This window comes from Syngnathus floridae, chromosome 14 (assembly GCF_059516105.1).
Source record: "Syngnathus floridae isolate MCC-2025c chromosome 14, RoL_Sflo_1.0, whole genome shotgun sequence".
In the NCBI taxonomy this organism is placed as follows: Eukaryota; Metazoa; Chordata; class Actinopteri; order Syngnathiformes; family Syngnathidae; genus Syngnathus; species Syngnathus floridae.
In genome coordinates this window covers 11302834-11328353 of record NC_142426.1, presented here as the reverse complement: position 1 = coordinate 11328353, position 25520 = coordinate 11302834, and the positions used below count along the sequence as shown (strand labels likewise).

At 40.0% G+C, this 25520-nt stretch overlaps 4 protein-coding genes across 11 annotated transcripts; 2 read left to right on the top strand and 2 right to left on the bottom strand.

The window, feature by feature from the left end:
* Positions 1 to 387: 387 nt before the first annotated feature.
* Positions 388 to 12701, top strand: LOC148387749 (CREB-regulated transcription coactivator 1-like). 6 transcript variants are annotated; one of them, XR_015862739.1, is made up of 15 exons: positions 402 to 607; positions 1993 to 2109; positions 2605 to 2726; positions 2949 to 3008; positions 3282 to 3376; positions 3654 to 3718; positions 3791 to 3831; positions 3961 to 4142; positions 4263 to 4408; positions 4582 to 4674; positions 5095 to 5199; positions 6063 to 6152; positions 6257 to 6434; positions 6660 to 6973; positions 12219 to 12701. XR_015862739.1 is itself a non-coding variant. In XM_088397036.1 (14 exons), the coding sequence occupies exons 1-14, from the start codon at positions 482 to 484 to the stop codon at positions 6660 to 6662; spliced, it is 1443 nt and encodes a 480-aa protein (XP_088253162.1). In that variant the 5' UTR covers positions 388 to 481; the 3' UTR covers positions 6663 to 6770. The 6 variants fall into 6 exon arrangements, 5 of the variants coding, with proteins under 5 accessions (XP_088253162.1, XP_088253159.1, XP_088253158.1 ...); XM_088397036.1 differs by lacking the exon at positions 12219 to 12701 and having other exon boundaries at positions 388 to 607; positions 6640 to 6770; XM_088397033.1 differs by lacking the exon at positions 12219 to 12701 and having other exon boundaries at positions 6066 to 6152; positions 6660 to 9997.
* LOC148387748 (cortexin-1-like) lies at positions 11294 to 16902 on the bottom strand. Its single transcript, XM_088397045.1, has 3 exons — positions 16779 to 16902; positions 14157 to 14376; positions 11294 to 12789 (listed from the first exon to the last, which is right to left on the bottom strand). The coding sequence occupies exon 3, from the start codon at positions 12456 to 12458 to the stop codon at positions 12183 to 12185; it is 276 nt and encodes a 91-aa protein (XP_088253171.1). The 5' UTR covers positions 12459 to 12789; positions 14157 to 14376; positions 16779 to 16902; the 3' UTR covers positions 11294 to 12182.
* Positions 15740 to 20626, bottom strand: LOC148387747 (mitochondrial import inner membrane translocase subunit TIM44-like). Of its 3 annotated transcripts, none has more exons than XR_015862741.1 (14): positions 20515 to 20626; positions 19920 to 20021; positions 19553 to 19717; positions 19374 to 19454; positions 19153 to 19305; positions 18805 to 18938; positions 18619 to 18704; positions 18222 to 18314; positions 17968 to 18092; positions 17812 to 17862; positions 17600 to 17689; positions 17404 to 17514; positions 16779 to 17239; positions 15740 to 15771 (listed from the first exon to the last, which is right to left on the bottom strand). XR_015862741.1 is itself a non-coding variant. In XM_088397037.1 (13 exons), exons 1-13 carry the CDS (start codon positions 20542 to 20544, stop codon positions 17120 to 17122), a joined length of 1341 nt encoding a protein of 446 aa, XP_088253163.1. In that variant the 5' UTR covers positions 20545 to 20626; the 3' UTR covers positions 15740 to 17119. The 3 variants fall into 3 exon arrangements, 1 of the variants encoding a protein (XP_088253163.1); XR_015862740.1 differs by having other exon boundaries at positions 15740 to 16935; positions 17006 to 17239; XM_088397037.1 differs by having other exon boundaries at positions 15740 to 17239.
* Positions 20627 to 21194: 568 nt separating this feature from the next.
* On the top strand, positions 21195 to 25414 carry LOC148387746 (ras-related protein Rab-11B). Its single transcript, XM_088397041.1, has 5 exons — positions 21195 to 21433; positions 23200 to 23395; positions 23832 to 24025; positions 24574 to 24654; positions 24821 to 25414. Exons 1-5 carry the CDS (start codon positions 21394 to 21396, stop codon positions 24964 to 24966), a joined length of 657 nt encoding a protein of 218 aa, XP_088253167.1. The 5' UTR covers positions 21195 to 21393; the 3' UTR covers positions 24967 to 25414.
* The last annotated feature ends 106 nt before the right edge of the window (positions 25415 to 25520 follow it).

The window sequence follows — 25520 nt, the reverse complement described above, 5'->3', positions numbered from 1 at the left end:
AGACTTCCTAAGGCATAAAAAATGAGAATTATTTATTTACAAATTATAACTCAATGCAAAAGGAAGAATGTGCTGACTCGAGTTCCCCAAGGTCCAAGTTTTTCAATTTAAAATGGAAATTTTTTAGAGGTCCTGTGATGTAAGAGATTTGCATTGATGCACTTTCAGCCGCCTGTTGAACTCACAAATACGACAACACTTGCAAAGAGCTGCTGTAGATCACGACTCACATAAACCAGAGCAAAAAAGAATTGAAAAAAATCATTACATATCTGGGTGAAAAGAATACATTCGGGGTATTTATCAGAATGGGACCATTTTTACCCGAACTCTGTGTTCAAATAATTAAATTAAAACATGCCGTAAAACGGACATTTTATTTTGGTATGGTCCACTAACCGGAAGTGGATTTCCCTGACTCAGTGTGACTTGCCATTGATACTGAGCGTTGACAGAAAGCGGAGCAGAAGAGCATCAAAACATGGCGACTCAAAACAATCCGCGGAAATTCAGCGAGAAGATTGCTTTGCATAACCAGAAGCAGGCACAAGACACGGCGGCGTTCGAAGAAGTGATGAAAGACCTCAGCATTAATCGGGCTGCCAGGGTAAGGACGCCTTTTCCCCGCCTCCTCACTTCTGCTCGAGCACTGAAACGTACTTGCGGAGTACGCAGGTAAACAACAACAAGCGTTCAAAGCTAACACATGGAGGAGATATTTTGCGTTTTCCCCATTTTTGAAATCTCCAATTATCAAGTGGATGGAAAGAGATGACAGTACGGTGAAGTTAAAGTTGATTCGGTTTTTGCAACACGCAAGTGGGAGCAAAGGGGCGTGCGACACTTGACTTACGAGGTGAATTCGTTCCTTGTCCAGGCTCGTGACTCGGATTGATCGACTCAATTTCACATGTTGAAATGAACCGAGATGACATTAATCCGTTTCATCTGCCCCAAAACCACCAATGAATAAAATTAACACTGAACAGTACGGCCTAACAATTACTCACTTTCAAATTAACGTTCTAATGTAGAATTAAATTTTCAAATAGCAATTTATGGGGTAAATGAAGAAAAACTCTGCTTTATTTAATATTTATAGAGTTGGCACCGTACAGTTCCCATATTGAGGTATGCACTTATTTTTTTAGAACAATTCAACGTAATTTATTGCAATTTATTTGGATGCCTTATTTGAATCTATAATGTCGAGCATGGCAACGTATGTTACTCTACTTGAGTGAACTTGTCAGATCCATCCTGTGGTTATGCAGTGCATGATTGACAGCCACACAGCAAAGATGAAGCTTGGCAGATTATGTGGATTTTAAACCACACAAAGCAAATGGGCCTACAAGATAAATCCCTTGAATGTTGGCGTGACTGTCGTTGAGTTTACACATTATGGGCTCTATTTATACTTATTTACGCTAGAACCTGTGGTGGCAGAGAAAATGGACGGTTTTGCAAAAGTATTTCATATTGTTTTGATATGACCTATGATTCATTTTGTCCCCTTGTCAAAGGCAAATACATCATATTAAACATTTAAATAATTTATATTTTCTTTCTCTCAGTTGTTGTGTTGTGGTTGAAAGGATTTGGACTGGCCTCTCTCTAATCCAGAGACCTTCTAATATGTAATCAACAGATCAGCGGGTGAACATATTCCGAGACATAAATGTTCAGATTGGAACTGGAGTTAAATGGACCGTGAGCAGGGAAAGTCATTATTATTAGATTTTCTGCCCTTCCCAAAGTGAGCTTGAATGAGAAAATTTAATTGACCTGTTTTGGTCGCCCCGATGGGAAAAGGAATTGGATTCCATTTTGAAATAAATACTGTATCCTTTGAGGGCTTTTGGGACTGAGCTTCAGAATTAGTATTACATGTTTCAGCACATCTGTCGTCACTCGTGGTTGTAATGAATTTAATTTCTGTATTCATTGTTAAGTGGGTATATATATCTATTTTTTTTTATCTGCTTCCAGTTGAAGTTGCAGACGACTCAGTATTTGCAGTTGGGACCTAACCATGGGCAGTACTATGGTGGATCGTTGCCGAACGTAAACCAGATTGGAAGCAGCACTGCTGATTTTTCTTTCCAGGTCAGCTCCTTTTATTTATGCTTTTTGTGATCCCACTAGTATGAACACAGCAATCTGATTCATATTGCGTTTATGATTCAAACTGCAAAATTAAAAAGTTTTTATCCATCTCACAAGGCGCCCAATTTGCCACTTGCTGTCGACTGAAAATGACATCACGGTTGCCAGGTCTGAGGTCACAAACCAATCATGGCTCAGCTTGAGAAAACAATGAGCCGTGATTGGTTGTGACCTGAAGAACAAGAGTGATGTCATTTTTAGTCGACAGTAAGTGGCAAAATGGCCGCTCATTAGGTTTTGCCTGTCAAATTCATATTCAGCAAATGAAACATAAATCAGAACATTTTGTTGTGCACAGAACATATGACTCCAAAGAATATGTTGTGGTTTAAGTCCATTTTAAATCACCTTAAATTATTTGTGCCTCGAAGTGAATGAAGACCTTCACAATACCAACTTGGTTTAAGAATATTTCCCTAAATTTGCTGTCACCAGAATTCTGGGATGGATGCAAACAGCTCATCGCGACACCACGGGCTGGTGGACAGAGTCTACCGCAACCGAATCACATCACCCCATCGGAACCCTCTTACTGTCGACAAACATGGACGCCAGATATCCTTTTGTGTCCTATAATGTAACGTTTAAATCTGTTTAGTGTGAACGTGAGGATGAAAACTATTTTAAAGTGTTTTTTTTCCTTCCATTATTTTTAGATTACAAATTTTCCAGATGGGCCTGTAACGTAACTCCCCCACAATGATAGTGGGTTCACGATAGTTCATTTGCTGTCTGAAAAAGTTGATGCAATGGTATTTTCTTAAGCTTCAGCATCACATTGACAGCTGTCCGTACGGCTCGGTATATTTGTCGCCGCCACCTGATATCAGCTGGAGGAGGTAAATGGCTCTCTGCGTGATTATATCCTCCTGTGCACCCTTTGTAGTCGTCGTAGTAAATCCCTTATATCGCCTCAGCGTTTTTATTACAGACACTATAAAAAAAAATGCACCGTTTGAACATTAACACTGCACTTTAACGTAGGAAAATACCAAAAATTGTATGTGAAAGTGAAATTATGAAATATACCTAAATAAATGTTAAAATATTAACCAAATTGGGATTGAACACTAATCCAGTCTCTGATTTGGTTTTGTCGATTTGCGTTGCAGGACAAACTCTGATTCGGCGCTTCACCAGAGCACATTAGCTCCCGGTCAGCAAGCCTCCTTCATGGGTGGGTTCCAAGAGCTCCAGCCCAAGCAAGGTACACACAATAATGATAAAAAAGAACGACGATAATAAATGCTAGTCATTTTTTCCATTTTGTTGCTTTCAGTTGACACTTGAGTCATTTTAGTGCCAATCTAGTGGAAAAGAATGTAATTGTTCTCTCTGTCACAATACACGGCTGGCAGACTAACTAACCACATTGGTGGCACCCGCTCTACAGAATATTGAACATTTTCCGAGAATCCTTCCAACTATCAAACATTTTGGACGACCGGTGTGACTTAGTATGTGCCTTTTTACTTTACTGCCAGGATTTCAAATTGTCAAACAGGAGGTTGAAGAAGAAATGCCCAAAGAGAACTGGGACTGCAAAAAGGTGGACACATACAGATTTTGTAGTTTATATTAGTCTGAATTTAGTCAAGCTTATGCTCTTGTCTCCTTTCAGGATGTTTCTAGATCCAAATCTTATGAAGTCCCTGGAATCCAGTGAGTTTTACAGTGTTGATTGTAATAATTTTTTTTTAAATGGTTCAGCCCTAATTTCAAGGCATCAACGTATTGTTATTCCTTCAATTTCTAAATTGATGGCGCATCTGCATTTTTTTTTTCCGGCAGCATCATTCCATCACCGGAGCAGCATCTCAAACCAGTTGCTCACAGCACTGGCGGTTCTCTGCCTGACCTATCAAACATGAAGTTCCCTCCTCCGCTATCCACCCCGCTGGACTCAGACGATGCGTCGGCCGTCTCATTGAGTTCTTCCAGCAACGGCGCGCACATGCTGGATAAAATACAAGGTAGCAAAATAGCCAGCACTGCTCATAATTGAACACCTACAGAAACCTTTTTGAGGGTCTGATTCTGTGAGTGCTGTTGAAAACTACATTTTCATGCCATTGTTTTTAAACGCTGGGTAGGATTGAACGCCTCTCAGCCCGTAGTAACCATGGAGACGCAGTCTGGGCAGGACAACATGGATCCTCTTATTCTTAACACGAGAGACCTTCACCAGCAGCAGAACTTGCAGCACTCGCCAACATCGGTACCGCTCCCACTCTCTCAGGTAAATCTTGGTTTCTTGATAATTCCATCAAATACCGTACTGGCCCGAATATAAGACGGTGTTTTTTGCATTGAAATAAGACTGAAAATGTAGGAGTCGTCTTATATTCGGGCCAATACGGTAGTTTGTTTTGTGACTAAGCTTTGAAGTAAATTTGATTTGGCTGTTTACAGGTTGCAATCAATGCCATGAACCTTGAGCAGCAGTTATCCCAGTATGCCTTCTTCAATCAGCCTCCGCCATCCCAAACACACCAGAACCAGCCTGTGAGTATAATCTAACATTTTGATGACTGTATTTATTCTATTTATCGCCCAGGGCGATAATTAGAGATGGTTTATGTCCAATGGTGGGGTGGGCGATTAACAGAGAACACTTTTTGTCCGATCGCCAAGGGGCTCTGAAATGGCTAACACACACTGGGCGATTATTAGAATATGGGCGATAATTAGAATAAATACGGTACTCTCCAGATAACATCCAATGGAACTCTGCTGGAAATGTAACTTGCAATTCAACATTGAGTATTTCTGTGGTCCTGGTGGTTGTTGTTTTTTTTCTTTGCGCTAGCTAGACGAAGAAGGCACCACTGAAAAAGATTAGCAAAACTCCAAAATCCATCCAGGCCTCACCGATAGATGACTGGGAAGTTTTTGAATGACTCAAATCATATCCTCTTGTATCAGGCCTGCCCACTTCAACAATACCGCAGTAGGGTGGGATCCTCTGCCAATCAATCTCCAACCTCCCCCATCTCCAACCATAGCTTCTCACCTGGAACTTCGCCTCAAGTAAGGGCGTGGGAATCAACGAGGTGTAGGCGGGCTCTTTGTGAGACAAGCGTCCATCCCTGGCGTCGTGGTTGTCTTGTCGGAGTCTGTGTCTGCCCCCCAGCTGCCTTGTTGATGATTGCAGCAGATCTGGACAAAAGAAATATGCCCATGCAGCATATTAGCGAAAGAAGTGCTTCTTAAACTGGCAGAATTTAATTCATTTAGTTTGAAACCTAAACTAAATGTAGAAATCTGTTTTTGTTTTCAATGTGATTTACTAATTTTGGAAGCTAAATGAGTTTGTTTTTTGCCCAGATCTGTCCTTTTTTGATACAATGGTGCGTGACGAAGCTTCTCTTCCTGTTGCTTTGTGCCGCTCCTCTGTATCCCCTCCCTAATACCCCCCGAGAAAATGAAAATGATTTTACACAAGCTCGGGGGGATTTTCGGCACTGCAACAGGAAATGGTAATCCCCATGGAAGTGTTTTTTTTTTTTTTTTTTGGGCTGTGTTAATCATTCTCACGGATGGATTTTAACAAATTGAGCCAAGCTTTGCTGGGTGTTGCATTTAGATAAACGGAGCACACCCAAGGTAAACACGGCTCAGGGTTGTTGATCATAATCTGCTTCTCTATTTGTAGAAGAGATTTCAGGAACATGCATTTTAAATATTTTACGGCCATTCTCGCTTTGTGTGAACCGTTAAATCTACAGCTGGTAATTTACAAAGGAACATATTTAGAGGCAAAGTAAAAAGTTTTTTTTTTTTTCTTTCAAATCAGCCTTTGCTGTTCTGTGATGGAATCTTATTGTAGTTGTTTTTGTTAGTATTGCATTACGGTTATTATATTTGCATTATGATTTTTTTTTTCTTTTCAGCAGCAGCATAACTCCATCCTGGGCAGTGTCTTTGCAGACTTTTATGACCAGCAGCTTCTGTCCATTCAGGCCAGTGCTCTCTCTCAACAGGTATGCTACCTCAATTATAATAGGGAGTTCTTGAAAATATTTTTCAAGAATTTATAGAGAACCTCTGCACTTTTGTATTGCTTCTTCTTCATTGTGCTTGCCAGCTGGAGCAGTTCAACATGATGGAAACACCCAACAGCTGTGGGAGTTTCAACAACCAGGCCTCCGCACTCAACCACTCCCAGGCCTTGATGGGCTTGTCTGGTGGCCACTGTAACCTCACGGACTCTCAGCAGCTTGGCTACAGTAGTCACGGCAACATCCCCAACATCATTCTCACAGGTGCTCCTTGGTCATATTGCATACTAAGAAATACAGTAGGCCCAATTTTAGAGTCAGTTTTAGCTTCTTGCCAAAATTTGGAAAAATAGCACTCCATTTTTTTGACTTCATGTAAAACTGACTTGGGTCAGGAATGCCGGTTGGTCTATTTGTGGCATCTCTGTGCAAAAAGAGACTAAAGAGCCCGTTCACCTTCCTCATTCAGTGTGTTTGGCTCCTGTTCAGTGAGTGGCGAGTCTCCTCCCAGCCTGCCTAATGACCCGGGTGACTCCCTGTCAAGCGACGTCAGCTTCGACGTCGACGACCATTTCCCACTGGATGACCTAAAAATCGACCCACTGACACTTGATGGCCTGCACATGCTCAATGACCCGGACATGTTGCTCACTGACCCGGCCACGGAGGATGCCTTTCGACTGGATCGCCTCTGAGTGGATCACTACTTGCCCGATGGACTTCTATAAGAAAGCTTTTGAAAGTGAGAGGCCAGCTTCGCTTCTTCTGAACTAGAAAAAAGGGCAACATCCTTAAAACTCAAGGTATGAATTCTGTTTGTGGTTCGGCCAATGACACGCCTCTTTATTGTGATCAATTGTTTTATAGGAGTAGGAGTCTGGTCAAACTGACTTCTTAATAACACCATACTTAACAAAGCTACTACTGTATTTTCCGCACTATAAGGCGCACCGGATTATAAGGCACACCTTCAATGAATGGCCCATTTTAAAACTTTGTCCATATATAAGGCGCAGTGGATTATAAGGCGCATAGAATAAATGAATCACAATATAGTAACACTCGAAATAGTGAAAACAATAACAATATATCAACATTGCTCAAACGTTAATATCACACAACACACAAAATAAACACGTAAAGCTTACTATAATAAATTAGTCCTCATCCACCAATCCATATTGGTCAATATATAAAACGCACCGGATTATAAAGCGCACTGTCGATTTTTGAGAAAATTTGAAGTTTTTAGGCGCGCCTTATAGTGCGGAAAATACGGTCATTAAATGTATTTTGTGCCAGATTGCTACACAATTATTTTTGATGGCTGAACACTTTTTTACCAATCAGAGGATAGAAAAACGCTGGCAATAGGCAAATTTGAAATCTGGAGTTTGTCGTGGCGTTTTTATTCTCCAAGGAAGTTGACCTATGCAAAACTCAGAATTGATTTTGGACTGCAAAGTGATACTGATATTAAATTTTTAGAGCGCGCAAAGATGCTGCCATGTTTATACAGTATATATGTTAATATTTTTAAAACTTGCCCAAAAACAAACAAAAAAAATCAAGAGACTGCACTTGCTCCCAAAGATGACCTCAGTGTAGTAGAAATTTTAATTTTAAACAGTCTCTGTTGTCAAAGAGCATTGTGTGGATGCAATGAAAATGTATATAACTATGCTCAAAATGGCTTTCCACTGGTAAGGATGCGTGAGTATTTAGAATTGAATTTTTGGACTAATAATTTTGATTCTCCATGAGCAGAAAGAGATCTATGTTTTCTAAACACTACAGTGAAACCGATTACAGTCAATGTCTTCATCATACTGTATTTATCATGCCTGTCTAATAATTAGACACATTTATTGTCCATTTGGTGTCTGGGTTTGTATTTCAATGGTTGTTGCATTGCACTTTATGCTTTTATGTAAAAGACTACTTTAAGAGGCAATTTTGATACCAAACATCCATGTGATTTCTTCAAATGCGAGTTTAATTCATTCCTCGTCCAACGGTTTGTGCATCACGATTATTCATTGTGGCCTCTTATGGTGTACCCGACTTGGCCATCGGGTGACAGTATATGACTTTCAAAATTAAAAGCGACTCGGTAAATATGTGCATACACTATATATATATATATAAAAAATATATATATATATATAGAGAGAGAGAGAGAGTTATATTAAATATATAGTTATTTAAATATATAGTTATTTAAATACATTATATGTAATAATTATTCACTGTCTGCCAATTTGCTGCTGGTTGTGAAGTGAGTCAGAAATGTCAGAACGATTCGTATCGTTCTTAAATTGCGTCAGATTGCGTATTTCAAGGCACCACAGCATTACGTAAACTGGACTCCTGGATAAAACAGGCTTGTAGAGAAAATAAATAATTGTGAATTCAAATACACAGAAAGATATTTTGATGCGACGTCAATATTTTCTTGTGTCTGCATTTTTTACATTAATTTGACTGCATTGTAAATGAAGCTGATCATTTTATATTAATTCATAAATAAATTAAAATAAAAGCATATCTAATGGCCTGCGGATATATCACATAAAATTCATCAGCAGTATTTTTGCATTAGTTGTAGTTCTATCGATTGTAATAATTTTGTGATTGCAAGACTGGCTTGTTTTTTAATTTCCTACTTGTTGCTTTAACTGTGTTTTGTCGTGTGTTTTACTATTACGTTTTTAAGTCAGTTCTGGAGCTGTTTTGTTTGTACATTGTGTTACACTGTTATCTATGGTACAATATGTGCTTACTTATTTGATATTGTCATGGTAAATCTGACATGCTTTGTGTATTGCTTTGTGTTTTATGTAGTAATATGGTGGCAAAGCACGAACATGCTGCAATGACAATAATTATTTATGGCGAGACAGACATGTTTGTAGGTAAAACATTTTTGTGTGTGCTCAGACTGCACCCATTCTTGTTCAGCTACAGTTGATAAAGTCTACACACCCCTGTTCAAATCCCATTCTTGTGATATAAAAAATGAAATCACGACAAATTATGTAAAAACATTTTCCATCATTAATGTGACCTATATTTCTTTTCTCATCTAATTTCATCTACTTTTACTTATTCTCTCAGTAGATATTAAGCATCAGTAGCCTACGTAAATACAGAGTTTAAGAAGTCTTGCCAACTCTGAAGGACTTGAATCAGTACTTAGAGTAAAACCCCTGATAAAAGGAGGTTCACTGCACTCTGGAATCTCAATTTAGTATTTGGACTCATTTTGACTTTTTTCAACCGTTTTCTTTGCATTACAGTTGATAAATCTTCAGGTAAACTAAGATTTTTAATCTCAGATGAAAATATATCCAGGCTTTATTTCCCTATTGAGAAAAGCATGTGCAGAGGATTTTCTTGCAGGATAATGGCTGTGACTGTCTTGTTTGTTTGGTAAATTCACTTTCACATTACTTTTAAGTAACTACTGCCTGTCTCAATCACATTCCACATAGATGCACTTTGATATGCAATGTTAAAAGTCCCAAAACAATTCAAGGACAATGAAAATGTCCCTTGTGGTTAGTCTTTATGTGCATTTTGAGGACAGCTGTGTTGGTCCATTCCTCATCTGATGGCAGCTACATTGTGACATATTTTATTTTGTTTCAGAGTACACAATTTCAAACATTACACCTAAGTGTTGCTGCCGCAAAGAGCTACACTGACCAAATGTATTAAAAGGCGACTCTTGCTTGTGTACCTAATGTATTTTTTTTCTTGTGACAGCTACTGTCTTATTTGTATCTTTTGCATATGTACATGAAATTAAAATAATAATACATTTATATATACATATGTATGAATATGCACAGTTGTATGCCTTGGATGGATGGATGGATGGATGGATGGATGGATGGATGGATGGATGGATGGATGGATGGATGGATGGATGGATGGATGGATGGATGGATGGATGGATGGATGGATGGATGGATGGACGGACGGAGATGCAGGTGTCTGCTGATGGCCATTTAACGTGGATTTGAATGTGAATGTTAATTTTTAACCCAGCCATACCCTCAGTTATAAGAGGGTGTGAACACTTATGCAATCACATTATTTTTACTTTCTCCAAGATGGGTTTTTTTTCAATCGAGTAGTACAGATTATAGGTCACATTATTGGTGAAAAAGGTTTTGAATGGAAATTATTTATTTTTGGTTTATTCATGACAAAAACGGCATTTCACCAGGGGTGTGTAGACTATTGGGATGGAGGCAGGCAGGTGGGTTGTGCAGGCATGTCAAACCGCTACCGCTATCCATTATAAATTAAAACAAACCAAAATCGCAACAAATTCAACAAAGACAAAGCTCTCAAATTATATCTTTAACACTGCGCCTTTGAAAGATTTCACTGATAAAAGTGCATTACAAATGATGTATTATTATTATAATTATCATTATTATAAAGGGGGGGGGGGATTAGAAAATTTGAAGCAATTTCTGGAAATTTCTGTCTATTAAAATCCTGTCTCCAAGGACCATATCCAGTCTAAATTCCCAACTCTGGGAACTGAGAAGGATGTCTAAAAAATTCATAATATTCATTTATCAATTATTTCCTGATGAGTGATGTCTGCAAAACATTTATTTATTTACTAGTATTATTCTTGGTACAATGGCCTGACTTAAATTAAAATTAAACTTACCCTTTTCCTCAAGGCTTCCCAAATGGAGTCCGCTCTTGGTCTGTGACTGGCGTTGTCGCCCTGTCTTTCCGCGTCCTTTATACCTGTTAGGTCCATTGTTTCCTCAAAGCCTCGTCTTTTGGAAACAAAAATGGCGATACGCCGGCTTCGTTGGTGTTACTGCATCCCATAGCGATACACCTTTTGCCTCCACGCTTCGACATACTTTTGCTTCCATTCACTGAAGCTAAACGCGAACAACTTGATACGTCACTTCCGGCTTCTTCCCCAGTCTCGAAGGAGGCCGCTCGGTGCAGTCAAATTCGTCTGCGCGGCAAATTTAAATTAAATTTTTCAGAGTAAAGCTTGTCAACAGGATAAAAGAAAACAAAAACAGCAGCACTTTTTTTTTTTAACGAAACTTTTTATTCATCATCAAGGAAACATGTTCCATTGCTAAAAATCCCTAAAAACATTTGTCAGGGTGACATTGCATAGAACTAAAGGGCACAGAGGGTTTTTACAAAACAAGTAGTACAAAATAACAGTGACAACATTTGGTCACACATCTTTCTCCACAGGCACTGTTGAACATATTTGGCTGAGGACAGAAGGCAAAAGGGATCGGAGGACATAATAAATGTATTTAAAGCTGTCACTATCTGACATGGCCATTGCATTACGTACATCTGCCCAATCTAATACCATTCAATACATTGTAAAATCTGAATTATTGAATCTCAAAGGATTCTCCATTCACTTTGGACATCATAAGCCTCCTAAAGGGACTAGCGAAACCATAAACAACCGTCACCGATTATCAACACTTCGGGAAACAACGGATGGAAAAGCTTCCGTCCCATTAATGGTGCAGTCTTTGGTCAAAAGAATTCTACCTGAGCACCCACCTGATAAGTTCACGTTGAAACCACAGCTACAGGTTATTTATTATACATTGAGTTCCGGCACAAACTTCAAATACAAACTTCATTTTCATGTTAATATAAATCATCTTTCAACATTTACCCCTAAAAAGTATATTTCATATGACTGTAAATCACTGTAACATGCTCAGCTGTGCTTGGGAAAATAACTTGACCTGAATAATGATTAAATTTAAATGTATTGCACATAAAATTAAACTATATTTTACTGTGGTCCTTTTTTGGAAGAAAATAAAGGTGTTCTTTTCCCAGAATAAAAGACATAATGTAACAAAAATAAAATTTAAAATTCACTTGTTAAAACATGGCTTTTTTTCCGATTTACTTTTTAAAACTGCTGTAAACTGTCAAACTGGTAATCGGCCCAGGTCTCGTCTAATCTGCACAAACTAGTCTTCACACCAGCGCATAATCAAACTGTCCTCTGTCCAGACCCTCCTTGTGGTCCGTCCACGATGACGCCGGCATGCTGCTGTAGGGGTCCAGCAGGATCCGCACGCAGCGAATCAGCAAGAAGAGCAGCAGGAGCACCAGGAGGCCCACGAAACACAAGGCCGCGGCCTGCTCAGGGTGTCCCGCCGCCGGCTGCGGCACCACGGGACCCCTGGCAAAGCTGGGCGGGGCCGGGGAGGACAGGTCGTAGTCCACCACCCAGTAGTTGGTGAAGCTCATTTTGGACGGTAAGTGGCTCGGTGTATCTACTACGCTTTGATTTGCATTCAGAAATAGTGCTAAGAAGTCTCCCAAGTCACCCAATAAAGCGGCCCACTGAACTCAGCCTGTTTCCAAACTGTTCCACGAGGAATAATTAGGAGCACAAGCTCATGAGCCTTCCGCTGTGCTTATCGGCAAGTCCTGGCATGCTCAGAGAATTTGCAAAACTTTCCTTTTTCATACACGATCGACAATAATAATGAATCTCACTGTTTTCAGCTATTTCGAAGTGTTTTGCGATGTTAAACTCAGGCAGCCTGTCTTCATTTGTAGTCCCTCCATCGAATATCTGAGAAAAAGCAAAATATCAAACATGCATTAGGTTTTTTTCCCCTTACTCAAAATGTGTATTTTGTATTTAATAAAAAACAGTAATCTTCAAAATTTGTCTCACAACTGATTAATAGCAAATTTTAATAAGAGATGGTTTTGTGTCTGGGCCAGCACATGAGATTTTTTTTTTAATCCTTAATTTATACATATGACTAAATATATTACTCTGAGGAATAATGAATGAGTCAAGTCAATCAAGTGATGCTCAATCTCAAACTTCCACACTTCCGCTACACTGCATTGGAACATGTACTCAAACAGTCTGTCCCTGTCTTGAACTGCTCAAGATAAATAAATCACAGCGATGACGGAGGAGAAAAATGCGCAGAGACCCTCAGAGAGTTGCAGTGGAGAAACACTCCCCGTAACCTCTTTAATGGGCCATGGAGTGAAAAGACGTTTCCTGGGATGCAGGGCATGCTTGACAGTCAGCAGATTCTATTCCAGGAGGCTTGTCTGCCTCACACACTCTCCATCGCCAACACCCCAGTGATTCCGGCAAAGACGTATTGATAGCTCTCCACATGGGGAGACTAACAGCCCTGGTGAAACAAATTGAAGACGTCTTGGGAACATAAATGGCCTGCTTCAGGATTGATTATCAAATCAGTTCGAGCAGGTGCACTGCATGTGTGAGAGCAACAGAAAGCTAAATGAATACGACAGCCACATGAGTCAGTATGTAGAAGTAGTGAAAAGTTTACGCAAGAGGCCCATGTGGACTGTCATGTCATCAAAAGCTATAGCGGGCTTTAAGCTGATATTTTTTTTAATAATTGTAGACATAATAAAGATCCATTTTCCACAAATAGAATCTGAGAGCAAAAACCCTGGCTTCATTATTTTGAGGACTCGTTTTATTTACTTAGCGATACTATGGTATAATGGTAGTTCTTATTTTAAGATAAACTTACTCATCATAAATAGGAATAAAATCACAAGTTATATCTTGACAATTTGAATGAGAAAATGCATTCTTTAACACAATAGCTACTTGGTAAGAATATAATCGTATATATATATGTATACATAATATACATAATATAATGTATATGTGTATATATATATGTTTATATATATATATATATATATATATAAACATAATATAATACATAATATACATAATATAATGTATGTGTATATATATATATATATATACACACATATATATACATAATATACATTATATACTACATACTTTCCCTGAACTGATATAAAGAATATTTTGTTGCTAGAAAAATAAAGATAAACCATACATCTCACATAATGTGTCATAGACAATACATATTATATACAATAAAATATTAAGATAGAAAAACTTACTTGTGTCACCATTGAGGGGATTAACTGAAGTAGAATCACAATGAAGAAACTCAGGTTCACCGTTCCCTTTCATGTTCCTCAAGGAACCTCCTCGGCTGTGTCAGGGGCTTTAAGTGCGTTGACTTTCAGGGATCCGCCCCACCTCCTCCATCAGTCTCTTCCATTCCCCTCCTCCTCAGGAGTTTCCCCTCTTTGGATTGCTTGCTACTTATTTTTTCCTCTCAAAGAGTAAAATGCAGTGATATAGTGAAGCTTTTGCCTTATGTAAGATAACTTCAGGGGTTATGAAGACTAAATCACTCATATGACCAGTTTGGCTTTATCAGTGTTCAGCACAGTGAAATAATCCCAAAAAAATTGTGGACACAATAAACAGAAACGCATTTTGAAGAAACAACTGAGAACTAACAACTGCCCTACTGCACTAGTATAATGTTTATAAAGTCTACACACCCCTGTTGAAATGTCCATATTTTTTAACAAAAGCCAATGTTTCGTGACATATTTTTCCAGACTATGCTGTCTGACCTACAAAAAACACTCCAATGAATGTTTATCAATACTGTACATTATGGCAAGGTTGCATAATATGATTCTGACCCAGCTTGGCTGCAAGAGATGACATAGTTGATATGTGGAACATAAACACATTGAACAGCCAGACATGTGACCTCCGCTGTGAAATGGAAATAATTGGCACATTAAAACTATACAACAGATTGTACGTGGGTGCTCATCAACATGTCGGCCCACCCGGTGCCTCCCTCGAGGTTTAATTAATTGTCATGTGATTATAAAGGACATTCAGATCAAATCACAGCGAGTATAAATATTTCAACACCTCCCGACGGTGTGCTTATGAAAGTCTGAATTGTGTTCTTCTCATTGGACTATGTCAGGAGGTCAAACTGAAACACATAAAACCAGAGCCATTAATATACTGTTTTAATCGTCATTACTGTATCTTTGTTTTGATCAAATTCTTTCAGGCAAAGCAGCAAGTAAAAATGAGCAAAGACGACAAGTACGATGGCTTTAGGGGATTCCAACATCTGCTTACGTCATGTGATATCGTTATTTTATAGAGTTGCTTTAAGTGGTATGTAGCACAAGCTGGGTTTTATATACTGTATAAATGGTCCTGCACCACAAAGAACAGGCTGTAATAAGTAAAGAACGCACTGCCCGCGGCTTTTACTCGGCTGTCACAATACTCGTTGCACTTCCATCTCAAGGTTGTAGAATTGAGCCTCAAGCGCACATTTTTCTCATTGTACTTGTAGCCCTCTCGTTACATGATTCGAAAAGCTTTCTTTGTTCGAGCGATAAGACTTTGTAAGGACGTACACGGACATTCATCACAAGAGACAGCTATGGAATGAGGTCTCGTATATATGTGTGAATTCACCGGCGCATGTGTCAATGACTGGTTATATAGACATCTATCAAAACGTGGCAGTGCTGAAATGAGGAAAAATAAAGGCTGTAGAACTTTGATTGGCTGGTGACCAGGTCAGGGTGTATCCCGCCGATTGCATGCCCGTGACCCTCGTGAAGGTTCGGTTAATGGAAGAATCCAGAAATCGACACATGACGTGCAATTTAATGTTCTCTGCTAGATGCAAAAAAATAAGTCAGTAAATAAACAACACCGATAGACTGCCGATTAAATCAACATCAATTATAAAAGATAACTCTTCACTTAGGCCAACTTTGGCATTCTTGTTATTGTGAACTTGATTATCATCATCGTATTTTCAGATCGAGAAATACAGAAATGGTCAAAATAATCTGGTCCACAGTGAAATGTGCTGAATTAACAAACTCAGTACTAAAAACAAATACTAAACTCAGTCATTCAACTTACACATGGCATCAACACCAATCATGAAAGTGCAACATAATTCTTAGTCAGTGACGATGCCATCATCATATTTGAATATGGTCCCACATATTTACATCAAACTATTATGTAATATAGAATGAGAGCTACACAAGCATGCAAATTGTTTCCTTTGCAAGCTCTTTTGTCACATCCTATTAAAACCATACAATATACTTTGGACTTACTTACCGATTTATAAAGGTATAATCTAAGACCCCTAGTACTGATTTGAATTCATGGTGACTTGTTGCCACTGTATTATACAGAGAAGCGATGTAACATGGTTTGACAAACCTGAACAAGATAATATTCATGAGAATTTTTTTTCTGAGATGAAAAATCACAGTTGAATGTAGCTGCTTGGCATTGAGCTGTCAAGTCAGTTGTGGTCAGAGATAGGAAAAAAAAGGTAGAAAAAAAAAACAATTGAGGGGATGAGGAGTTTCATGTGTGCAGCCAAAATCAGAACTCACCTTGCAAACTAGATTTGCCAAAGTGACCCATTTTTTGTGGCGCCAAAACAAAACAAATATGAATAGCTGAACATAAAAAAATGCGGTCAGGATGATTCATGTTTTTGCTTTGTAGCTTGCAACTGAAAATGACATCACAGTGCCTGAGGGCTCAGCTTGCCAACGTCACATGACAAAACCCAGAAAACAGCCGAGTCGTGATTGGTTGTTACCTGAGCTCTCAGGCACTGCCACAGGTATTGCTCATGGGATTCAAAAAAATACCTTATTTGTGGCCACCTGGCTGGTGTAGATGGACTGTGCCATGAGATGAGACCATGCAAGTTGTTGCCATCCTTTCTTAAACTGTAGCTAGTTTAAGAGGCTGTTTAATAAGTTTCCATGGAGTCTTCTTCTAAGTTGTGCGTCTGTTTTCATGAACCTGCACATTAAGCTTCTTAATTGTGATGGCAAAGGAGAAATGATGTCAAAGGAGATGGACAAAATTTCACCTGGATTTGTCCCTCTTTAAGAAAGTCCATGCAGGTAATCCAGCCTTCACCTCACTCCTTCTGCCCTTCCTTCCAGTTTGTTTCTTTTCACTGATATCACCCTTTCTTTTTCTCCTAGAGAACCTGCTCAGTGCTGGAGGCGGAGATATCGAGGAGTCTCCAGGCTGCGTTGGGGTTCAGCTCCTCCTGGTCGCGGCACAGCGCCCAAACATACATTGTCCTCAATACCTTCTCCTGTCAAGGGGAGGAGAGCACAAACGCTCGTCACAAATGTGATTTTGTCGCCACCTACTGACAAAACTGGCACCCGGCCGGCTCTTTGACCTGCTCAGCTTTCAACTGTCAATGAACTTGCATTAGACTCATTACAATGGTTCAGTACTTATAAATGGACTGACCGGATCTCCTTCCACGATGTCTCCTTTGGGGCTTCTTAGCACCATGACAACTTGGGCCTGGAAGGTGATGATAAGCACCGGGCCCTGGTCCATCATCTTTCCCATGGCCAACTAGAACCAAGAGTAAGACAGAGACATCATAAAGAAGCAAAGTGCAGCTGCATGCATGTATAAAGTTCGACGTGTGGGGACTTACATCAATATTATCGATATCAAGGATTTTAGACTGGAACAGCAATCCCAAAGCTCGAGCTTGTTGGATGGGATGGGCAAGCTGACTGTATGTCTGGGGAAAGAAACCAAAATATACTTTGCACCCTGTGTGGAGCATCTACCTTGCTGAGATGACCAACAGATTTATTCAAATCACCCGAGTCACATTGCATTAAAAGCTTCTGTAGAACTTACCGCCTCATAGCACCAGTCTTTCAAAACATCCAGCTCGCCACGAATCATAGCCTACGGAAAGAACACCAACGCTGTGAAGTTTTGATCTCGTTTCTGCATTTCATAAATAAACTTAAGACACGGACGGACAAATTGACTTCAGACGAGTTATGTCACCTCCAGTATGTTTGGGATGATGTCTTTTTCACACTGTTTGAGAAAAGAGTCTTTGTCAAATTTGGGGTCTGCCTTCACAATCTCAGTCAGCACCTCAGACATCTCGGTCTTAGAGAAAAGGCCACCTGGTAAAACAAACAATATCGACAATACTCGCATTATGTTATGAAATAACACAACACTTTTTCTTCTCATAGCTTTAACTAAATCTTTGCACCATGAAGACAAATCGGTTAAAATGAGAAAGTCAGTACCGAGGACGGTGGTGACTCGGTCAGTCACAGCCCTGGATGCTCGAACAAGGACATTATCACTTTCGTCGTATTTCATCTTCATCTCAAAAAATCCTGCAGAAAACAAAAAAGTGAAATAACGTGGCTAAGAACACATGATCAAACTTGAACTTGGCAGATCATCCATGAATCAAATGTATCTACTGCCATCTACTGCTTAAAAATGGAATTGTCTGCATCTGCACAATAGAAACTTGTTTCAGAATCTGATGACAAATAAAATATTTTTTGTTCAGTGTCTCTTCAGACAAATGGCCCAGTGGTTGGGGATGAGTGTAGTAGTGGGTCTACTGAAGACCCTAGTGAGGATAATCTGTTCAGAAAATGGATGAAAAACATCTAGAAATAACCTACGTACTGTTGAAAACCATGTTATTGTCTTTAAAGTCCTTCCACTGCTGGTACCATTTGGAGTCCTTGTGAAGAACAACTCCCAAAGCCTCCCTGCATTAGAAAAACAACAGATTTTATTGACCGTGTCCCAAAATTTTAAAAAACTATCATTATTTCAGGTTTGACAGCTGTAGCAGCAATAATGACTTACTCATTGGCCTCAAATAATCTTGCGTCACTATCAGCTCCCTTTGAAGAAAAATCACTCCTCTTCCTCAGCTGAGGGGGAGCTCTGTAAGGTCCAACGTCACCAACGTCAATCTCCTTCTTCATGGACTCGACACTCTGGATGGACGACAGGAAAGTATCACTCAACCTTCTGGAATGAAGTGCTATTTGGGTGCAAGAGACAGTCAATTGTGTCCGTGCCCTAATTGCAGCAGAAAATGATTGACCTACTTTTCCCCTTGTCACAGTTAGCTGAGTACTAACAATAACCCAGCAAGATGGATGGAAGGTTGCAAAATTCATTACACCCCACCCACCCCCCGCTCCTCACCTGTGAGATGGCCTGGAAGGCGCTGGTCTTGCCCAATCGTTCTCCTCCCTTGGAAACGGTTTCAGCAGAGTGCATGGCGCTTCGGGCGGCTTCCTCCACACCTTCCTTGATTTTCTTCCCAATGTCTGTGCGACTCACCTCTTTTTCAAGACTCTGTGCTCAACACAGTTTAACACCTCTATAAGAATAATATCAAAATCAGGCTTTGCTCTGTTACTTACATCTTTCACTGTTTCCGATAAAGAGCCCAGTGTTTTTTTAAATATGTCATATGTCTTCACCGTCTCTGCCTCTATGGAGTTCTGAAGAAAAAAAGGCAGAAACAAACATGATTGAAAACAATCACAAGGACAATAAGATTTCAAAAAAATCCAGTGAAGAATATGTATTTCATTCTTACATATTTTCTCCTCGCTTGTTGGAGGGCATCAGACTCCTCAAGCCTCTTGGCCTCCTCTCTGAACTTTTTAATGTTCTCCTTCATCTCCTGATTCTTCCCAAACTCTTGCTGAAGGTTATCTATGAATTCTCCCAGGAAACCTTTGCGACCCGAGGCATGTCGCACCTGATGAAGCAGAGGTATATGGTAAAGTCATGCTTCAACATTCCATTCATACATATGTAAGCTCAAAAACAAACTACAGTATAATTTAAGGTACCACTGTATCTACATAAGAGCCTTGGTGACATTTTCGCTCTTGATGAACTACATTGATTTATAAACTAGAGTTAGTCATTGGAAATTTGAATCGACGCTTGTAGTTTACCTGCAGCGTTGCTGTTTGACTCTTGTGTAACCGGTCAGCATCTCTCCAACTTATGGAACCCAGCGGACGGGAGCAGAAGGCAAAGCGATGTTTACCGACCAGCTACAATGAAGAGAACCGTCTTTACTCCAAACGTTCAATTGAATTAACTCAAGAGGTCAACCCGAGAGTTCAACAACAAACATGACTGTCTATCATCATCTTTTACAGAACACAAAATTAGTTCATATAGTAAGCAGTGGGTGGGCGCTATTTAGGTTTAAAAATGTCCTCCAGAGAAGACAAATTTGAACTACTGGTATGGAATGACTGTCTGGTTGCTTGGAGCCACAACCTATTGATTGGGTACACATTAAACTTCAACTGTTTAGTGTTATTTTATTTCCTTGTGCAGTATAAAATAAGAACCTGGCCAATTGGCACAGACAGCCTACTTCAATTCAGACATCGTCTGTCACGTTAATTACAGTCGCGATGCAGTCCGCCGCGAAGGGGACCGACAAAGACAAACTAAAGCTTGTGTTTGTTTGTCATACTTAATATTCGCTGAACGTAAAAAGAAATAATAAAGGACGTGCGATAGATATGAGCCTACCCGGTAACCCCGAAACAAGGAGGTTGCCATCTTGATTTCAGCGAGCGTCAAAATGCACGTGCAACCTTAGGGTAGCAGCTGACCGTAGGCTCAGCCAATAGGAAAAAGACATGACGTTTCAGGGGCGGAGTCAGATGTCACATGATTTTTAAAGCGGAACGGTTTCAACAATAATAATAATAATAATAATAATAATAATAATAATAATAATAATAATAATAATAATAATAATAATATCTCCCAGTTATTATTAAAATTACCACTATCCTGTTGTTATTATTAAAATCAACATTACATTGTATTTATCAAGACACACTATTAAACAAACAAAAAGAAAAAACTCAAAACAAAAAGGCATTGCCAAATAATGATTGAGATTTTTTTGAACTAAGTCTCTCGTCTAGAACATTATTTTAAAACAGCAACATTGTGTTTTAGTATAACGAGACTTGTATTACTACATTATGCATTTTGTTGATGAAATGTCAAGTATCACAATAAAAACAACAACACTAATCATTGTCCCGAAGACAATAACAATGAACAATATCCAGTAAAGAGACTTAACCTAACCAAAGTTGTACGCTCGGTCCTGCATTGTCTGCGGTCTGCAGACAGATTCTGATGCTCTGAAGCAGCATCGGCGCTTTAACGAGAGGCGCGCCACCTAGAGGAAAATATTCAAAGTGCAGGGACTCCTCCCTCTGCAGACTCGGGAGCTGCTGTGCCTCCCCGCAGCCCTGACAGCAAGCATTGGCGCATTTTTGTCCCACCACTAACCTTTGCCATATTTTTTTAGCTTCTTTTTAACCCATCTTTCCCTGCCATACTTCACATATCATCCTCCGGGGGACAAGCGTCGTAGCGGCCTCGTCTAGAATGGGGAACCGAGACGATGAATACGATTTCTTGTTCAAAGGTAAAGGAAAGGGGGGGGAGAAAAATGATCGCGTTTCTCTTTTACACCGGCTCATCCAGAATCGCCTTGAAAAGCGTTTTCGCCTGTTGTTGCGTCGTTAAATCCGAAGTGTCTGGGCCTGTGTTTATGCAAGGACAGAATGATGATCTTAAAAACGCTGTCATTACGTCCCAACGCCTGCAGCTATGCTTATAGGTAGGGTGCAGGACCCCATCTGTTAGTAGGCCTATTGAACTATTGTGTTATTCCCATAAAGAGTGTTACACGAAAACCATTGACCAGACTCGACTCAAGCCTCCACGGGGCCCTAAGGAAAATTTGATTTGGGGGGGCATCTATTTCTGCCAACTATTAAACAAAAGTACTCTACTTGAGTGTACTGGGCTTGATTTACAGTCACAAGTGGGAAACAGAATTTCATCTATCCCAAAAAACTGCAAGAGCAATAACTAACCAAAGAAGTAAAGTAAATACAATCAAATACTGTAGATCAGGTAGCCAACAAGTGTCACGTGAGTAAAGGTGGGACTGTTCCAAAAATAGCTCACTGGAGATGGGACACTGTGATTTCCTAGGAATATTGAAAATGTAAGTACTTGTTGAGAAGTGTTGCATATCAATAGTTACCCGTTTCCTACCCGGTTGGAATATTGATTGCGAAAAATCATTAACATGATCTGTGTCTTCACATTAATGACGATCAATCATTAATTCTAACACAAAGATAATATTTACGTTTATTTTAGAAGTGTATATCAAAGTGATTGCCTTTGCTCATTCATTGCCAAATTGTTGCTCAATGCTTAAAGAAATATTGGTGACCCCTGACTCAGGTATGTAAACATAACTAGAAATGTACGAAAACAGAGTACAAATATCGTCCTTCGCATGTTTGTGATTCATTGTTTTGTACTCACACTAAATCTTTGTCCGATATAAAATGAAAGTTTTCTTAGGGTTTTCGCTATTTGTTACTTCTTAAGCCGTAAACTCTGTTGACCGTTAATTGCTCCCCCTAGTGGGCACGGGGCCTTAAAGAGTTCGCTTATGCCTTGTGTTGGCATCCTGTTCTAGCCAATATACTGTACCTTAGCCATGTTAGTGACACAAATAGCTTCATGATTGAATGCATTCTGCATGCTGATGGATCCGCTGTTTATCTTAACCGAGCTCAGCTGGATCCAAAATGCCTCTTTGATGGTCATATCAGCAGCTCCTGTGGCACATTAACATCCTGGCGAGCGCAGGAGCCAAAAGGCTATTTAGATGTAACAAAGTCTCCTCTGTGGCATGAATAGTGCATCTGCCGGAGGCGAGGCAAGCCTCCCCTCTCTCCCTCTCCCTGTCTGGCCGAGCCATCGTCCCAAGCCCCCGTAGAAACAGGAAGGGTAAGGCAGCCCGAAAATGTCGATTCAGGTTTTGGTGGAGCCTGTTATCAGTTTCCTGCAGCCCAGACCAGAATGGTGTCTGCAGGGACAAAGTTCGGCTCTATTTCCTTTGCGGAGGGGAGAAAACACATTGGCTCCACCTCTGCTGCTTTGTTGTACGTAGGAACCCCCCCTTCCCCGACCCCGCAGGCCCCTGACTCAGCTTCCAGCTCTGATCCTCCCAGGACTTTGTTAAGACAAAACTCTTAAGGCTCGACTGTGTATATGGAGGCCATGCAGCAACCATCACAAGATAGACAAGATTCTATTTAGTGCATTGTCAACACAGAGATCAGCTGATCAATTCCATACTAATGTTTGGTATTTTCTTTTCTCCAGTTGTGTTAATTGGGGACTCAGGTGTCGGTAAGAGCAACCTGCTCTCTCGATTTACACGAAATGAGTTCAACCTGGAGAGCAAAAGCACCATCGGTGTGGAGTTTGCAACACGCAGCATTCAGGTGGATGGCAAGACGATAAAGGCTCAGATATGGGACACGGCGGGACAAGAGCGCTACAGAGCCATCACCTCAGCGTGAGTTCTTTTACAGTCTGGCAGACCTTTGTCATGAGCGGTCATATTTAGAGCCGTTAAAATTAACCAATTCATCAGCAACAAAATGATTATCAAATTAATTGCCTCATATTTTAATAATCAAGTTTTTTTTTTTTTTTACTAAAGATGACCAGATTGATTTATTTTTGGGTTTAATCAAGACATTTGCAAACATCTGCACTTTCATAAATTACATTTGATTAATTGTATTCAAATAAAATTATATCAATTTTTTTCAGAATAATCCATTCTAAAAATATTCAATAATGACAGCCCTACCTGTATTGAGTAGGAAAATTTACTGTTAAGACAAGCTAGAAAACTCAATAGTTTCTTCATTGTCATGCATAAAAAAGAAAAAAAGAATAAATACTTCCATATACTCACCTTTGTCGTTGTCCTTGACATGACCCAGATACTACAGAGGGGCCGTGGGGGCGCTCCTAGTGTACGACATAGCCAAGCACCTGACTTACGAAAATGTGGAGCGCTGGCTGAAGGAGCTGAGGGACCACGCCGACAACAACATCGTCATCATGCTGGTGGGCAACAAGAGCGACTTACGCCACCTCAGGGCCGTGCCAACGGATGAGGCCCGTGCCTTTGCAGGTACAACCAAACTCAACCAAATATTATCAGTACTTGATTCACCCTCTATTGGAAACTGGAGCTTAATCTGTGTCAAGATGTAACACGATAACACACGTCTCTGCGAGAGATCAGCACCTCGCTGAGACAGCACATTTAAGCCGCTCGGCATTGTCGATTTCAGCAAGTATCCATTTTAGCTGTGTGGACAAGAAATGGAGCTGTGGATTTGGCAGCAAACTCTGAAATAGAAGTCATTCACAAATAGCAGCAGAGAAGCCACATTTTGGAAATTTAGGGGATAACATAGTTGTCCAGGGCTATTTATTTTAACCTTCATCGAGCTATGGCATATATACATTATAAACACACAAAAATGTCACAAAAAGTATACATCGCCATATTTACTGAAATAATGATCTTGGCTCAATTGACTCACTTCTGCCATCTAGTGCAAGGGCATTAAATTGCTCTGCCTATCAGACGTCGCTGACACACAGCTGGATGAATGATAATGAACTTTTAGTTTTGCAAAAACTTAACTATTACTGTACATTGTGTTTTCTCAGAGAAGAACAACTTGTCATTCATCGAAACTTCAGCCTTGGACTCAACAAATGTTGAAGAGGCCTTCAAGAATATCCTTACAGGTATGACTGTAGATCCCAACGGTCACGACAAACTTTTCAAAAAATTGTCACTCTCGTGCTGTGGACAAAATAGTTATATTTGTTTAGTGAGTCTTCTCTCCTAAATCTGAGTATTTTGCGTCAATTTCAAGTGGACACTTTCCAGCCCATTGTCATTTTTGCACAGAAATCTACCGCATCGTATCGCAGAAGCAGATCGCCGAGCGGTCGGCCCACGACGAGTCGCCAGGGAATAACGTGGTCGACATCAGCGTGCCCCCGACCACGGACGGTCAGAGGGGGAGCAAGATTCAGTGCTGTCAGAATCTGTAACCCTGGAAAATATATCCTGCTCACTTTAAGGGTGGATTATGAATTGGGATCCAGTGCTGGCATGCTACCGCCTTCCTGGGCTGTGATGTAATCTGAAATTGCTATTTTTTAGATCCAGGGAACCGGTTCATGATCCCACAGAAGGAATTGATTTTAAGGTGTAATTTGACCCAGTTTCAGTCTGCTACAGTACATTCTAATGCAAAAAAATGGACTGCTGGTACCACACAAGTTGTGACTTAACCATAGATGTTCGAGTGGTAGCAGCACTCCATTTTTGCATTCCTCTTCTCTTGGTCCGGTCATCTCAAAAAGTGGTCGTGATGCTGCTGATGCTTACTTACTTCCTGTAAAATATATTGTTTTTATGTTTATCATTTTGATAGCGTGTTTGCTCACATACATCATATTAATGCCATGAAAATAAATTTTACAATATTACGTGGTTGAGGAGGCTGGGGGTTGCTTTTCTCATTCAACTAGTGATGATGGAGACGTTGGCGAAAATGAGTACTGCAATGAAAGTGATTAAAAGTGCACTGCATTCCCGAACA

Bases quoted from the DNA above. Each gene is read 5' to 3' on its own strand.
- LOC148387749 (XM_088397032.1), top strand. From the start codon at position 482: ATGGCGACTCAAAACAATCCGCGGAAATTCAGCGAGAAGATTGCTTTG. The intron at 608-1,992 runs GTAAGGACGCCT...ATCTGCTTCCAG, and splicing joins GCATTAATCGGGCTGCCAGG to TTGAAGTTGCAGACGACTCA. The intron at 4,409-4,581 runs GTAAATCTTGGT...GGCTGTTTACAG, and splicing joins TACCGCTCCCACTCTCTCAG to GTTGCAATCAATGCCATGAA.
- LOC148387746 (XM_088397041.1), top strand. From the start codon at position 21,394: ATGGGGAACCGAGACGATGAATACGATTTCTTGTTCAAAG. The intron at 21,434-23,199 runs GTAAAGGAAAGG...TCTTTTCTCCAG, and splicing joins ATACGATTTCTTGTTCAAAG to TTGTGTTAATTGGGGACTCA. The intron at 23,396-23,831 runs GTGAGTTCTTTT...GACATGACCCAG, and splicing joins TACAGAGCCATCACCTCAGC to ATACTACAGAGGGGCCGTGG.
- LOC148387748 (XM_088397045.1), bottom strand. From the start codon at position 12,458: ATGAGCTTCACCAACTACTGGGTGGTGGACTACGACCTGTCCTCCCCG.
- LOC148387747 (XM_088397037.1), bottom strand. From the start codon at position 20,544: ATGGCAACCTCCTTGTTTCGGGGTTACCGG. The intron at 17,515-17,599 runs GTAAGTCCCCAC...TCTTGGTTCTAG, and splicing joins TTGATATCGATAATATTGAT to TTGGCCATGGGAAAGATGAT. The intron at 17,240-17,403 runs GTCAGTCCATTT...TCCCCTTGACAG, and splicing joins ACATCGTGGAAGGAGATCCG to GAGAAGGTATTGAGGACAAT.